Below are 15,497 nucleotides of genomic sequence, written 5' to 3'. Positions count from 1 at the left end.
CGCTAATTCCTCTCTTACCATGCTTACCATGTCTCTGATTGGCTCAATACATGATAATAGCCCTCTTTTTAACCAATCAAAAAAGTTCTTATAGAGACCGACGGCTATAAATTGTAGACTTACATCTGAATATTAAAGTGAAGTCGCTTTCACTTGTAGCCCTGTCCTTACCATGTCTCTGATTGACTCAATACATGATATAGCCCTCTTTTTAACCAATCAACTTAGTTCTTAGACCGATAGCTGTAAATTAATTGTAGACTTACATCTGAATAAGTGAAGTCGCTCTCACTAGCCTTGTCTAACCCAGCAAACACTAAGGGCGAGTTTCCCGACAGGAGTCTTATTAAGCCGTAGTCTTAAGGTGGCCTTGAGGCTACTAAGCCTAGCCCGCTCTCGAAGCCCGAGTCTTAACTCTAGCCGGATTTCTTCAACGCAAATTCAACCTAGTCTTAGTGGCCTTGCAGGCTTAACGCTTGACAACCTCGTCCCTTTCAACCAGCGACTTAATTGTATAGGCTGTTGGAGGTAGATGTACATAAGCTGTGGTCCTCACGGTTTACCGTACTAACAAGGTTGCCGTCTCATTATCGCAATGTTCCCGGCGCAAAGACTAGCCTGGACCCGCGGTCTTGTGCTTGGGCTTATACACAACTTGATGCAAGAATATTGTGTCTGTTTTTGTGTCTTTTATGTATTATTTTATTTCCACTTGACTTTTTATGAGTCCGACTTGTATGAATGATACGTCTATGCTTTATACTCGTGATTTTTTCTTTGCATCCCAAAAAGGGTAAAACTGTAAGCCTAATGGAAAAGAATCTGTGATTCCGCTAAAAAGGAAAGCAACCAACGTGCTATCTACTGCTGATATCAGTAGTCTTCTCAGATCTCACATGAAGTTACCTGTTGGTACAATATTTATAATTATTTAAGTAGAAGATATAGCAATATTATATGCATCTTATCCGTAAATTCAGTTTTAATACTGCATGCATTATTATTTCGTGTCAAATATTTACTATATCTTTACCAATTTTGTCCTTCTTCTATTGTATTAAATTGATGTCCAACTTGGTATAATATAGGCACTCCAAAATAATATTGTATAGGCCTACTTATGAAAAGTACGAGTATCAAACTATTAAGGCTTGGATAGGAACAGGTGGTATCTTATAGGTCTTCATGATGATGATGATGATGATGATGATGATGATGATGATGATGATGATGATTGATATCATCATGCATCATCGCTTTATTCATACTTTAAAGCGCTTTGTTCATACTTATGCTAAGGCGCTATATAAATTCCGTTTATTGTATTATATGATGATGATGATGATGATGATGATGATGATGATGATGATCATGATGATCATGATGATCATGATGATCATGATGATGATGATCATCATGATGATGATCATGATGATGAAGAAAGAATTTTTTTAAATTATATTCGTTGTTAAAAAAATCATCATTCAAAATGAGTAGGTCTTATGATAGCAACAGCTACTTAAAAAAATTCAACTATAACTCAAATGAACTAAAATAAAATGCTAAATGCTAAATCGAACAATTACTTACCCACAGTGGCGTAACTAGACATTTTCATTTGGGGGGGGTGGGGGAAGCGGGGGCAAACATAAGGGGCAGGCATCGTTCATGCTGTTTGGGTTTGTAAGGGGTGAAGTGGGCCTGAGGAGTTATGGGATCTGCTTGGAATGTGTCCCCGGAACATTGGCGTAGATTTCTTTTTGACGTGGGAGGTGGGATTGAAAAAAATTATGGTACAAATGCCATATTTAAGCTATTAAAGCTGGTGACATATAGGCCAATGGTACAAAAGTGGGATACATACAATTGATTTAACCTTAAAAATTGAGTTTTTAAGGTTAAAATGACCAAATATGAGGTTAATTAATAACCCTCAGAAGTAGGCCTAATTTACCTTTTTCAGGGGGGGGGGGGCAAGAGCTCCCCCCCTTCCCCCTCCCTAGTTACGCGACTGCTTACTCATGTTAATTGAAAGACCGTCAAAAATATGAAAGATAAACTTTGCGTTACAATTTAAATAATTTGTAAATTAAAATAGACCAAGGCTTCCGACCTAAGACCTGCTCTGAGGCAGGGCCAAGAAAAAAACCGCTGTAAGCCTGGTCTAACAGGCTTGCGTAGACTACGGCTACAGAAGACTGATTTCGAGAAATGCAAATTTTACTGAAGCCTGGGGCTAATCCTACAAGCCTGGCCCACGGGCTAACGAAGCCTCGAGGCTATGGTAGCCGTGCTTCGGGAAATACGTTTTCAGTTAAGCCTGGTCTTACGACCTCTTAAGCCTTGAGGCTAGACAAGCCAATTGCTAAGACACCCGTCGAGAAATTCGCCCTAAACGTTTTCGACATCATTCGCAAAAGGTTATAAAAGGTTGTCAGAAAACGTTTAAATGTCGGGTTATATAAAGGGTATATTAAGAGTATAAAACGTTTTCATAACCTTAAAAACATTTTTGATAATCTACTGCTCAGCAAACAAAAATGTTTTACAGACAACGTTTAAATGTCGGGTTATATAAAGGGTATAAAAACGTTTTAATAACAAAACATTCTAAACAGGATGTTATTTTGGGGTTGAAAAAATATTTTACGAAAAATGTTTGCCCAAAATATTTTCAATAACGTTTTAAAAACGTTTTCATGACCTTTATATAACCCGACATTTAAACGTTATTAAAAGGTTTTGAAAAAAACATTTTAAGAACATTTCTGTGTTTCCTGGGTTCAAATATTTTAACATAATGTTATTTAAGTATTGACACAATATTTGGCAAAAATGTTTGCAAAAATAGTTTACAATAACATTTTTTGAAAACATTTAAAAATATTGTTGTAGTGTGTTTTCATACAAAACGTTTTAAAACGTTATCGTGACCTTTATATAACCCGACATTTTAATGTTATTAAAACGTTTTTACCTAAACCAAAAGCCAAAATATAACTTATTTAAAACGTTTTTAAATCGTGTTTGTGTTTGCTGGGAAGTTGTAGTCTAAATGCACGTTTTAATCCTCATAAGCCCTGTCCTTACCATGTCTCTGATTGACTCAATACATGATATAGCCCTCTTTTTAACCAATCATAATAGTTCTTAGAGACCAATAGCTATAAATTGTAGAGACTTACATCTGAATAAGTGAAGTCGCTTTCACTGGCCTCGTCTAACATGTAGTCTAATGCATATTTTAAATCTTCATTAGCCAATTCAACAGGAGGGTGTAATGTCTGCATCTGTCCAGTTATTGTCTAAAAAAAAGAAATGGTAATAAAAACATCTCAACATTAACGTGGTCCTGACATTACATCTCGTATAGAGGGATTTTTACAGGCGGTCCTGAATGGGTCTTGTAAACAACCGTGGATGTCCATTGTTCCTTTTTGTTCACCTTTTGCCGTGAAGTAAATTGTATAACCGTTTCTACGGGCGATCGCCCTCAAGTGGCGGCATTTCACAGACGAACATTATAAAAACTCGACTCCACAAGATGCTGTCATAGCTCAGTAGTAAAGCATGGAGACTAGTAATGACAAGGTCGTTGGTTCGAGTCCTCCTATCAGCAAAGTTCATTTGTGTGATTTTAATGCTATACGCTACGATTTGTTCAAATTTCGCTCGCTTATTTATTTATTTATTTATTTATTTATTTATTTATTTATTTATTTATATGTTTTTTTAATCATACTTACCAATATTGCATCGCGTAAATTGCTTCTGATTATTGGCACGAATTTAAGTCTTTCACTATCAACAAAACAAGAAAAAGGTTAATGATTATTAATCAAAATAATTGTCCGTGTAACCATGGTAGCCGTATTTTAATAAAGGTCACGACCTTGTTTAAGGGCACCTTGCGTTCTCAGAAAAGCATTAATTAAAAGTACTGTAACTTTTTAATTATTAAGGGTTACACCAAATGCGGAAGGATTTAGTGTAGTGCACCCATATTTTTGCTTGGTCATTTAAAAAGCTTCTCAATATCTCATAAATGAAAAAAGGCTTATAATAGGTTACCAGGTCTAGGTTTAGACAAATATTCATTGTAAAAAGCAGGCTTGCTAAAAATAGAGTATGGCAGCGCGATTGAGCATTGAGTATGGCAGGTTTCAACAATAGAAACTTTTGTCTGGTAGATAATTGTGGTAACAGTAAATTTGGTACGGTACATTTTTTTATAATTTCAAAAATTCAAAGACCTATAACAGGTTTTATAGGTAAATAGTCTAATTTTGAATTGGAAATCGAATCTCATTTTGCTATATTTGCTTTACTGTCAACACTCGCAACATTGGTTGATTTTTTTAATTATCGAAAGGTGGGATGGTCTTATGGCCATGGTGCTAGGCTTATATACCTGTTCGGCCTTAACCCTAATTTTGTATTCTAAATTGGGCCATTTTTGACAAGAAATCTTATCAAATTTTGAAGAGAAATCTAAATAGATTTTATTCAAAAATGAGCAGATCGTTTTAAGAGTGTATGCACGATGTTTTATTACAGTGATAAAGTCCAATAAAATAAATAAAAAATACACAAAATATAGGAATGTAATTATACTTGTTCATTTTGGTCAAAATTGGAAAAAGACCTGAAACTATTGATCTGAAAGTTGTACAGAAAGAGAGGTATTGTCAGCTATATGTTGTTAACTTAATTTAACTGTAAAATTCCTAGAATTGGTCGACTGAAATTTATTATTTTAATATAATTATTGAGTATTGGGAAATGTAAGTTCAACTTAAAGTTTCGAGCATCTCAAAATTATTTTCACAATAGGCCTACATTTAAATCAGGGGCGGGGGGTATGCATGCCTGAAGCTGAAAATATTGCCGTGATAAATAAGTAGATAATTACGATAAAGATGAATCCAATGGACGAGGAAACACAAACAAACAAAAACAACAAACACTAAGGATCAATAAATGATAGAAGAGGGTATTTGCTGTGTGGAACCAGACATACATTTAGTGTAGGGCCTAGAAACAACTGAAAAGATATCGAGGTATACCAACTTGATTTTCAGGGTGTATTTCGGTGAGGAACGGGCTCCTTGCCCCTTTTCATGTGGCTTCTTTCATTTTTTGTCAGGGGAAACTTTTCTCTTTCATTTTTGTCAGGGGCACCGCACCCTCACCCCGCCAACCCCACCCCACCCACCCTCAACTGGCTACGCTACTGACCCGCATTGCAGAATGTCGAGGTACTTTAAAATACATGTTTCAGCCACGGAAGTCCTTCACGCTTCCGTATTCGGATATAATAATAGCTTCGATTGGCCCATAAAACTGGTTCAGGTTGAGGCACATTAAATAGGCCTAGGCCTACTACACTTTTTATACCTTGACACACCATACTTTTTGTCATGGTATAGGGTGGGTAAAAAAAAGTGCAATAAGGCAAAGAATCGATATTTACATTAGAACAGTTAGAACGGGGTTTTTTTTAATGCTACACTCAATGGTCACCTTGTGACTTTAAGATTTAAAATTCAAATCTATAAGACTAATTTTAAATCTAAAATTGATTGGTATATAATTCAACCTTAAGGATTTATTTTTAATTTTAATTTAGAGTGTACCCCAATTTCCGGGGACTAATTTGTAGAAAAATTACTATCGTACAGTGTAATTTATTTTCACATTGTACAAAACATGTTAGAAATTGAAAGTGTTTTAATTCCTAGAACTTGACATTTCGCAATATAGTCTTAATTTTGCTTCGATAACTTTGACATACCTGTCTGTGTATCCGCCTTTGTGTAGGATTTTCATCTGTTTGACAATGGTACTTTTTCCAGATTCGCCGGCACCTGGATTAAATACAGTAGAAAAAATACCATTATACTACATAATAAAAATTCCCTTTAAAAGGGAAGGCCAGCCTCAATGCAGAAGAGGTCTTGTAAATAGTTTGGGTCACCGTGAAAGGCATTTTTTAGGATCACGCTTACATCCACGTTACATGACAGTTCACCAAACCATCAATGGTGAGAACATGCACACTGAAACAGCAAAAAGCATTAACTCCTATAACTCCTGTCAACTCTTTAATTCATTACTCTAAATTGTTCTGTATTTTTGTCTTTACTGCTTTTTACCCATGCTTATTATTAAAATCAAGAAATACACTGCAGTTGTTATTTATTTATTTATTTATTTATTTATTTATTTATAACATTTGGCACAAGGCCAGGCAGATCCAATATTGATTACACAATAAATTGAAGGATTGCCCTTACATTAAAATCAGAAACATTACTAGAAAATACATATAATCAATACAGAATAAAATAAAACAAAACATAAATTATGTGAACTGGTTAGAGGAGGTGGGACTGGATGGCCAATTTGAAGGCATGGAGGGAAGAAGCATTGACAATAGCTTCAGGGAGATAATTCCAGATGGAGGAGGCAACCGGATAAAATGATCTCTGGGACAATGAAAGCCGGCGGAAAGGAACTTGAACAGCGTGGGAATTGAGGTTTCGTAGACCAGGTCAGGGATGAGGCTGGAAAGGGTTGGGAGTTAATTCGCTATGTAAACTCAACTTACATGCACATTTTATTTTAAAATGATTTTATATAATTTCGCAATGTATAGTTTACTATAAAGTAGATAGTGGCAAGCACATGACAAAGGACTGATCATTCACTACAATCTTCACTTTTAAACTGTATTTTTTGAATGTGTTGATTGTTAGTCCGAAACTCCTGCAAAGCTATGTACATGGCATCTTACCTACTCCATTCTGTAATAGTCTGCATTGTGTGTTTTCTCAGTCTTCAATCATTTTGTTGAATGTAATTTTATGAATCAAATAAAAAAGATAGAAAGTGGCCTCACTTTAGTTATGTGTCATTTTACAGTATTTATAATTTATAAAGTAAGACAATAATTTATTTATTTTCTATAAGTGCATGTCAAAATATGGGATAATATTATAGCTAGCCCCTAAAAACTTTATTTTCCATCGGATTTTTCCCGTTGAAAAGACAAAACTGATGTTAAAGATAGCAATAATATCATCAATAACATTTTGAGTCAATTTTATCCATAAAACGATACAGGATAGGATAGATAATTACTTTGACTTCAATGTGGTCCATATAATGAAGATTTTGATTCTACAACATTATTAGATCTGTTATCAACATATCAATTATGCACTCACAGGCAACCAAACATCATGCTATGCTCAGTAGTCCACTGATATGACCTCGTTCCAGTGATCATTCCCCGCTAATTACTAATTGTTGACCATGTCATTTTTTTGATATGCTGATACTATAGCTGAACAAGTTTATGTTTATATGTGTAGGCCTAACCTATGATAACTTTTTAAGTCATAATTAATTCAAACATAACTTTGGCAATACTCAATCGTTTTCGTTCGTTGAAACGGCAAAACATACTTTCTTTTCCTTGCAAATCGAATTAGCAGACATCAAAACATTTCCACCACAAGAAGTAAAAATAATAATTCATACCAATAGAAGAAGGCTATAATCTTAGCTGTGTACACAAATCCCATCTCAGAATTAGATACCAGCCCTATGGGCTGGCGAAAATGACACTAATTATGAAACAATTATACATAATAGTTATGTTGGTAAATGCCGGGGAACATCATAAAGTTTTGGTGGGTATGCTCCTCCGGAAACTTCAGGTCTTTGGGAGCTGACGGCGCGGCGTGGTGGTGGTGGTGGTTGTGGTGGTGGTGGTTGTGGTGGTGGTGGTGGTGGTGGTGGTGTGGTGGTGGTGGTGTGGTGGTGGTGGTGTGGTGGTGGTGGTGGTGGTGGTGGTGGTGTGGTGGTGGTGGTGGTGGTTGTGGTGGTGGTGGTGGTGGTGGTGGTGGTGGTGGTGTGGTGGTGGTGGTGGTGGTGGTGGTGGTGGTGGTGGTTGCGGTGGTGTGGTGGTGGTGGTGGTGGTTGTGGTGGTGGTGGTGGTTGTGGTGGTGGTGGTTGTGGTGGTGGTGGTTGTGGTGGTGGTGGTTGTGGTGGTGGTGGTTGTGGTGGTTGTGGTGGTGGTGGTTGTGGTGGTGGTGGTTGTGGTGGTGGTGGTTGTGGTGGTGGTGGTTTACAACAAGCAATATGAAATCAATCCTATGTAAATTAGTCAACGGTATACTGTTCCCAAAACTTTTTTTATCTAACCTATAATACCCTGTACTGATTTGATTGAGGCAAATGTCCCAGCAAACACAAAACGTTTTTGACATTGTTCGCTAAAGATTAGAAAACGTTTTTACCCCCCTCCCCAACCAAAACCTAAAATATAATCCATTTAATGCGTTTTAAAAACGTTTTGCGTTTGCTGCGATATAATTACCAAAAATCCTAAAACAAAAATAATGAAAACAAAAATAATGAAAACAAAAATCTGTATTTCGCATTTTGGTTTTCCGATCAACTATACTGTAAACAAACTTGATTTTAGCCTAATATTAAATTGTTGTTGAAATTACACTAAAAATTAAATTAATTATTACACAATCAAAAATATAACCTATTTGAAGCGTTTTAAAAATGTTTTGCGTTTGCTGGGGTATTGATTACCATAATTTTTTTAAATTAAAATAATAAAAACAAAAATCTGCATTTTGGTTTCCGATTAACTACTGGAAACAAACTTGATTCATAAGCCTAATATTAAACTGGTGTTGAAATTACATTAAAAATTAAATTAATTATTACACAATTAAAAATATAACCTATTTGAAGCGTTTTAAAAAACTTTTGCGTTTTCTATTAATTACCAATAAATTCTATAACAAAAATAGCAAAAACAAAAATCCGCATTTCGCATTTTTGTTTCCGATCAACTACTGGAAACAAACTTGATTCTTTAGCCTATAATATTAAACTGGTGTTGAAATTACATTAAAAATAATTAATTAGGGCCTATTACACAATCAGATGAACGCTTTTTAAAATCCCATGTATTTTACACAAAGTCAGGCGGCGAGTGGCATGATAGAGCCGGCAACTTGTGAAACCACCCGGCCGTATGGCATTTTCCATATACTCAGTTAGTTTTGTGGGGTTCATTATCGAACCCCAACGGTTTTGGCTTGTATTTATATTATTTATTAACATAGGCCTATTTGTTAGTGACATTTCAAGCGTTTTAAAATTTCAAAATAATCTCATTCAATTACACGGTTGATGATGGAAATTTACTGAGTTTAGAGAATGCACGGCGCATTATACCACCTGCACAAAGTGCAACATTCTTCAGTGCAAAATTATGGCAAGTTATTAATATCATAATTGATCAATATACCACTTCTTTCTCTTCATCATGTAATTTATTTCTGTCTCCTATAAATTTTTTAGTGCATATTTAATTTCTGTCCAAGAAAACAGGTGGTACCATTAATGCATTTTCACATCTTTAAGGGATCGGATCGCAACGCTTGCACAGTATTTTGTGTCGGACATGAGAGCACATCAAATTGCATTCTGAATCAGTGGCGGCGCTACAGGGGAGGGGCATCCCCCATATTTTCTTCCCCCCTCCCTGAAATGCACTTCCCTCCCTCATGCCTCCCCCGAAAAGCAAAAATATCGTCAAACTTGACCTGCAGTGTAATACGCATTATTATGTTTTCAGGGTTATTAGGAGTTAAGAAAGCCTAGTAATAGTAATAATGATAATATTGGATGGCTTATTTCGCATGATGCCATAACATATCGGATTCGTCATACAAATATCGAACTCGCCCGATATTTTTATGACTCATCCGATATGTTATGGTATCATCAGCCATCCAATATTATATCATAATCATGCATAACTCGCAAACGCAAAATCGGAATCGACTAACATTTTGGGAATAACCTTTTTTATCGTGGATACCGACTGAAAAATGTCATAAAAAGAGGATCCTAGGATCGCGAAATCCTACTTTAAATATCAAAATATAAATTTTTAATAATTTGCCATAAAATTTGTATATCGCGAACTTCAAACACAATTTGATGTGTCTGATGTGCTCTCAGGTCCGACAAAGATACTGTTCAAACGTTGCTATCTGATTCCTTATAGTAGGTTCAGTCTATGGAAACATACAGCAGTGGACGCCGTTCATCAGTATTTCTAAAAGGCTGCTAGAATAAGAAAAGAAAAATTTAATGCTATTTTCTTGCACATGCTGAGGAAGCCTGATTACCTTTTTGGGCGGGTGCGGCGTGCCGCACCCGCCCTGTATTCTCTGACTATTGACCTACTTTCTCACATGCCGCAGTGTTGAGAAAATATTCGTGCCAGTTTAACCCAAACACCCACAGAGGTGATAGTTTACGGCGAGTTTTGTAATTATTACTTGATTTTGATATGTAAGTAATACGATAAAGTCGTCATAGGCAGTAATGTGTTTGTATTAAAAGAAATAACAAAAATAATTATTTAAGTAATAGAAATACTATTTGGAAATTGCAGTAAGATTTGCAGATGTTTTTATTTGAACAGTTGGCCCTACCAGGTCACCAGTTTTGCTAGTTTTCCAAATCTTTGGGCTAAATTAATAGCATCGTGAAGGTCATATATATCATTTTATACTGATAGCTTCGGCATGTACTTAAATACGGCTTGTATGATGTGCATTGTGTTCAGTGTGTACATAGGCTATTTACTTTTCAAATCTTGTGACAAATAGTGCTTGCTGATGCTTGTATAAGGTATTATATATAGACAAATTATTATAATGCATGTGCACCAGTAGAAATGGCCCAAGTTGAATAAAATAAATAAACATATGAATGAATATTTTATTCCCTGGATTATTGGGACAAAATAATGATAGTTTGACGCTTTGAAATACAGTTATGTTAATCATAATAAAGTTACAAAGTTAAAAAATAATATCGAAATATTGTAAAATCAAACTTTTCCCCTCATAAGTTGTATCAAAACAACATATTGATATGACAGATTTTTAAACTTTGATATGGAAAGATACCCCAGCCCTGTTGTCTCACCAGAGAAGATGAGCAGAAGTCTTTCTATCTGATGATAAAAAAATCTAGGTAGGTATGATTACGAAAATGTTTTAAATAACTATTATCTACAACAGTTTTATAACAATGTTTTATATAAAATATTAACATAAAACGTCTTCTGTTATGATGTGAAGGGTTAATATAAAAACAGGGAAAATCTGTTCCAACGGACCAGCAGAGAACAAAGGATAAGCAATAGATAAGATTAAAATCAAGGAAAATATGACACAACCTCCAAATGGGGGAATAACAAACGTATAAACGTATAAAGTTAAAAACTCTTTTAACTTTGTTTATACGTTTTGTGTTATTCACCCATTGGAAATCGACGTTGTGTCATATTTTCCCTGTTTTTAACTGTGAACTTGACTTACTCATTCTTTCATTTCTCTTGACAATTTTTCATTTGCCCGCCCTATTCCTTTAAAAGGAATTTTTATTAAAATAGCCGAGTGGGAGGGTTTTCAATGAAATTTTGTGTAAAAACTAAAGTATCATTAGTATAAAAAATATTTGAATATTAACTGTACATCATATATTACGATTCGTGATACCCAATGGTGCTAAAGTTTATAACAGCAGAGAATTTTATTTCAATTTTATATACGCCAAAATATTTTTTGAATTGAGTGGAAATTAACACTGAATTAATGGTGAAAATTTTATGTAATTTTTACGTAGGTCCCAACTAAAGATTACTGTTTCGTCTTTATGGGAATCTAATCTTTTAATATCTGAAAGAAACTTTGGGGACCTGCGCAAGATACTGTAAACTACCAAATCGCAACAGTTTAAAATAGTTAATGACCTTAAATGTCCTTTAAATGCAAACCGCGACCGCAATTTAATTGTTAAGTTTACGCACGAACAGGTCCGCTCTTGGTCCTGGGGAAACTCCCACGTACACAACCATTCGATATTTTTGTACACATGCATTTTTAATATTAAACATTTTACTTCCTCTTTCAAACATTTAACTTCATTTTTCGAACATTTTACTTCCTTTTTTTAAACGTTCCAAGTTTATTTGTTTGTTTGTTTGTGTGGTCGATGGTAGGGGGTGGGTGGATTAGGGGGCGCCCCGCCAAAAAAGGGAAAGGAGATAAAACCCGGGGACACTTGTATAATTATGAAAGTGACGTACCTGTGCCCACCAGCGTACGAAACTAGTCGGGGTCTATCAGTGTAGCAATTTTCAGAAAAAAGGGGTCATTCTGTGTTGGCAATGTCAAAAATTGGGAGTGCCCAAAATGTCACCTCATTAACAGTCAAAAATAGCTTTTTACCCAATGCAAAATAGACAAAACTCGTTTCTTTCTTTCTTTTTCAAAATGCACGCGAAGCGCCCCGAAATTTCAATTTTGAGGACTAATTGTTCACAAAAAGGGGTCATTCAGTGTAGACTACTGAAAAAACGGGGTCATATTGGGTGTAGGATTTGCCAAAAATACCGGGGTCTTTTCATGGGCACATGACGTATGTCAATATATGGGAGTCCCCCCCGGAGATAACAGAATTGGGGAGAAAAAGAGAAGAGAAAATGTTAAATTGGTTGCAAATAATGGAACTGGTAAGGAGGCAAGTCAGCTGAAATTCGGGATGGGGCTGTTCAGGGGCTCGTGTCTCTCAAGTTTGATATAAAATTGGATCGATGAGCCCATATTTATTGGTCTCACTGCGAGGTTTAAAATATTGGACAAGTCGAGTCCAATATTTTAAAACTCATAGTGAGACCAATAGATATTGGGCGAAAAGCATCCATCATGTGTATCGGATCCAATATTTTCACACATTTGGATTCATCAAAACATAATAATGTCTTAACTTGTCGCGAAAAATCAAATTTTACTATTTGTTTAAGACATTGGAGTAATCAAAATAATGAAATTATTGTTAAATGGGGTAGAAAAACAAAACTATACTTTCTTGTATTTTCACATGTATTTCAATGGGACGTTTATATAGTGGTGTGCGCCCAGAAAGAAGCGATTCCCGCTTCGAGGCCATTTCTTTACATTTAAAAATTTTTTAATGTATTTTTGTCAAATTGCCCCTCCCCTCTGACTGCTCTAGATCCGCCACTGGGTATGGGTTTGTTTGTATGTTTGCTTGTTTAATTTTTCCCAATTTATTTATTTCGCATAGGCTCTTCTTCACCTCTCTCTCCTTTAGCCTCAATTCCTGTTCCGTCCATTCAAAGTCCAAAGTTCCTATAAATAAACAAATTCTAAATATATCCTACAAGTCAAACAGTCAGTCTATTTATATCAACGTTCTAAAAATAGAATATTGACGAGAACTATAGACTGGCTAACAATTTAACCTTTATTCGCTTCGCAGATCCGATGCCAAGTGAACAGGGTGGATTTTAAAGGAAAATATAACATCTAAAAAAAAGTAACTAACCCCCCTTAAATAATGACCATTATTCAAAAAAGGGGCTAATGTATTACAAATCTGTAAAATGCGCTGGAAGCAGAATTTATTTCTGTGCATTTTGACACCTCATTTGATACAATAGCCCATAAAACAATAAAACACCGGTTAATTTAATGTAGTGAGGTGCAGATTTGAAAGTTGCACTTATATACAAATTTTTACAATACAAAAACACTCAGATATTATTACATAGATTTCCTTCCATTACACAAATACAAAATCAATACAATTTACTACCAACTTTTGGGTTGCATTGATTTAAATGTACGATGTGATGTCAATATTTAGTCAATTGCTACAAATGAGGTGTTTAATGTGCAGAAATAAATTCTGCTTCCAACGCATTTTACAGATTTGTAATACAATCACCCGTTTTTGAATAATGGTTATTATTTAAGGGGGTTAGTTACTTTTTTGAAATGTTTATAACAAAACCATTCTTCAAGATTTTAATTTTCGTGTTCCTCAAAATTAATTGACATTTTCATGAAACTTACTAATTCACAAAGCACAAACATGGTGGATATTGATTCATAAATTAAAGCAGTGACATTTCCATTCTTATTATTTTGTTTCCACCAAATGTTGTTAAATGTTAGTGTTCACCAACGAATACATGCGCCCTTTGAATTTTGAGCCGAACAATTGAAGTAAAACAAAGAAAATCGCCCATTAAATCGTTGTCAATTCTTGGCCACCTATATCGTTTAATAAACTTGAACTTTAGAATTCATAACACATCTTTTTACATTTAACAGTCCTCGAAGTAAATAGATTTAATGCTACGTATTTAAAGTGTTTGTGTAGCTGGGATGAAAAGCCAACCATATTATTACCATCATTATGGAAATCTTGACCTTTGTATTGAAGATATGTATAGTTTCCCAAAAGACCTAAAAAATTTTTAGGTCTTTTGTTGAAACTTCGTGTATTTTCAATCATTAATTTCATTTGGCTGCGAAGCCAAAGTGGTAATGTCATCTATGATCTATCAGTAAAAAGTTATCAAAGTTCCCACCAACAGTTTTTGCACAAGAGACAAGTATAGATGTTCTTTGCCTTTCAGGTCTTCTTTTGCCATGCATGGGGTGTAGAGAGCATCATCTTCTGCATGGTTCATCTCTCGGGATATGTTCCATCCACGCAGGAATCGTATAGTTGTCGTGATTTGACCGAGTTGATAAGAGACAAAGTGCTGGTGATCCTTTCATTACCATATGCTAACATGCAATGCGCTTGGTGTTCAGCATTATCCTGTAACATGAATGATGTACCAAAAGATTGTTGGACTTCTCCACAGATTCTCCAGTTTCCAAAATGCATACCATGCAGGCGTCTTCCGTCGGGAAAGGTCACTCTGGTGCTAGCGCCCATCATGGATTCAAGATATTTAAAATAGGTGACATACTTCTCCGCAGATTTCTCCGCAGGGCCGGATTTACCGTTGGGCCAGATGGGCCCGGGCCCAGGGCCCCCAAAATTTGTGGGCCTCCAAAATTGCCATGTGCATGTTCCGCTTTAGCCCGTAAACACCAAGTTTTGGACCAAAATATGGTAAAATTGCAAAATTTCACGCGCTTCGTGCGCACTGATCCTTTACACATGCATCAAATTCACATTCATTTGGGATAATACAATATTGTCTGAAATGAAATTTTTCGCGCTTCGCGCGCAAGTGTCCTTGTAAAATCGGAACAAAATAAAACCCTCCACCTCTAAATTGTAAAGCTTCTGCCGCTTCTCTCGATCTTATAATACCTCGCACCCGCCCATCTGCACCCGGGTTCACCCCCCCCCCCCACACATCCACCCCTGACCACTTGAGTGTACACGGTGAATTTGTGGGCCTCCAAATTTTGGCCTGGCCCAGGGCCCCCAAAAGGTAAATCCGGCACTGGTTCTCCGTAGGAAAGGTCAACATTTTCATATGATGGTCGGCTTTTCATGCCACCCCATTCACTTTTTAAAGTGAATACTTAAAAGTTCATTATCATTAGATT

General features: G+C 35.7%; 1 protein-coding gene across 2 annotated transcripts in view; it reads right to left on the bottom strand.

The window, feature by feature from the left end:
- Positions 1–15,497, bottom strand: part of LOC140156952 (guanine nucleotide-binding protein G(s) subunit alpha-like) — a 77,531-nt gene that overhangs the window by 18,371 nt on the left and 43,663 nt on the right. For both annotated transcript variants that reach the window (XM_072179998.1, XM_072179999.1), the window contains 3 exons: positions 5,795–5,867; positions 3,747–3,801; positions 3,186–3,305 (listed from right to left, as the gene is read on the bottom strand). In XM_072179998.1, the coding sequence (XP_072036099.1) occupies positions 3,186–3,305; positions 3,747–3,801; positions 5,795–5,867 (248 nt within the window). The remainder of the gene's footprint in view (positions 1–3,185; positions 3,306–3,746; positions 3,802–5,794; positions 5,868–15,497) is intronic.

This window comes from Amphiura filiformis, chromosome 7 (genome assembly GCF_039555335.1).
Source record: "Amphiura filiformis chromosome 7, Afil_fr2py, whole genome shotgun sequence".
Taxonomy (NCBI): Eukaryota; Metazoa; Echinodermata; class Ophiuroidea; order Amphilepidida; family Amphiuridae; genus Amphiura; species Amphiura filiformis.
This window is presented reverse-complemented; position numbering and strand designations above follow the sequence as displayed.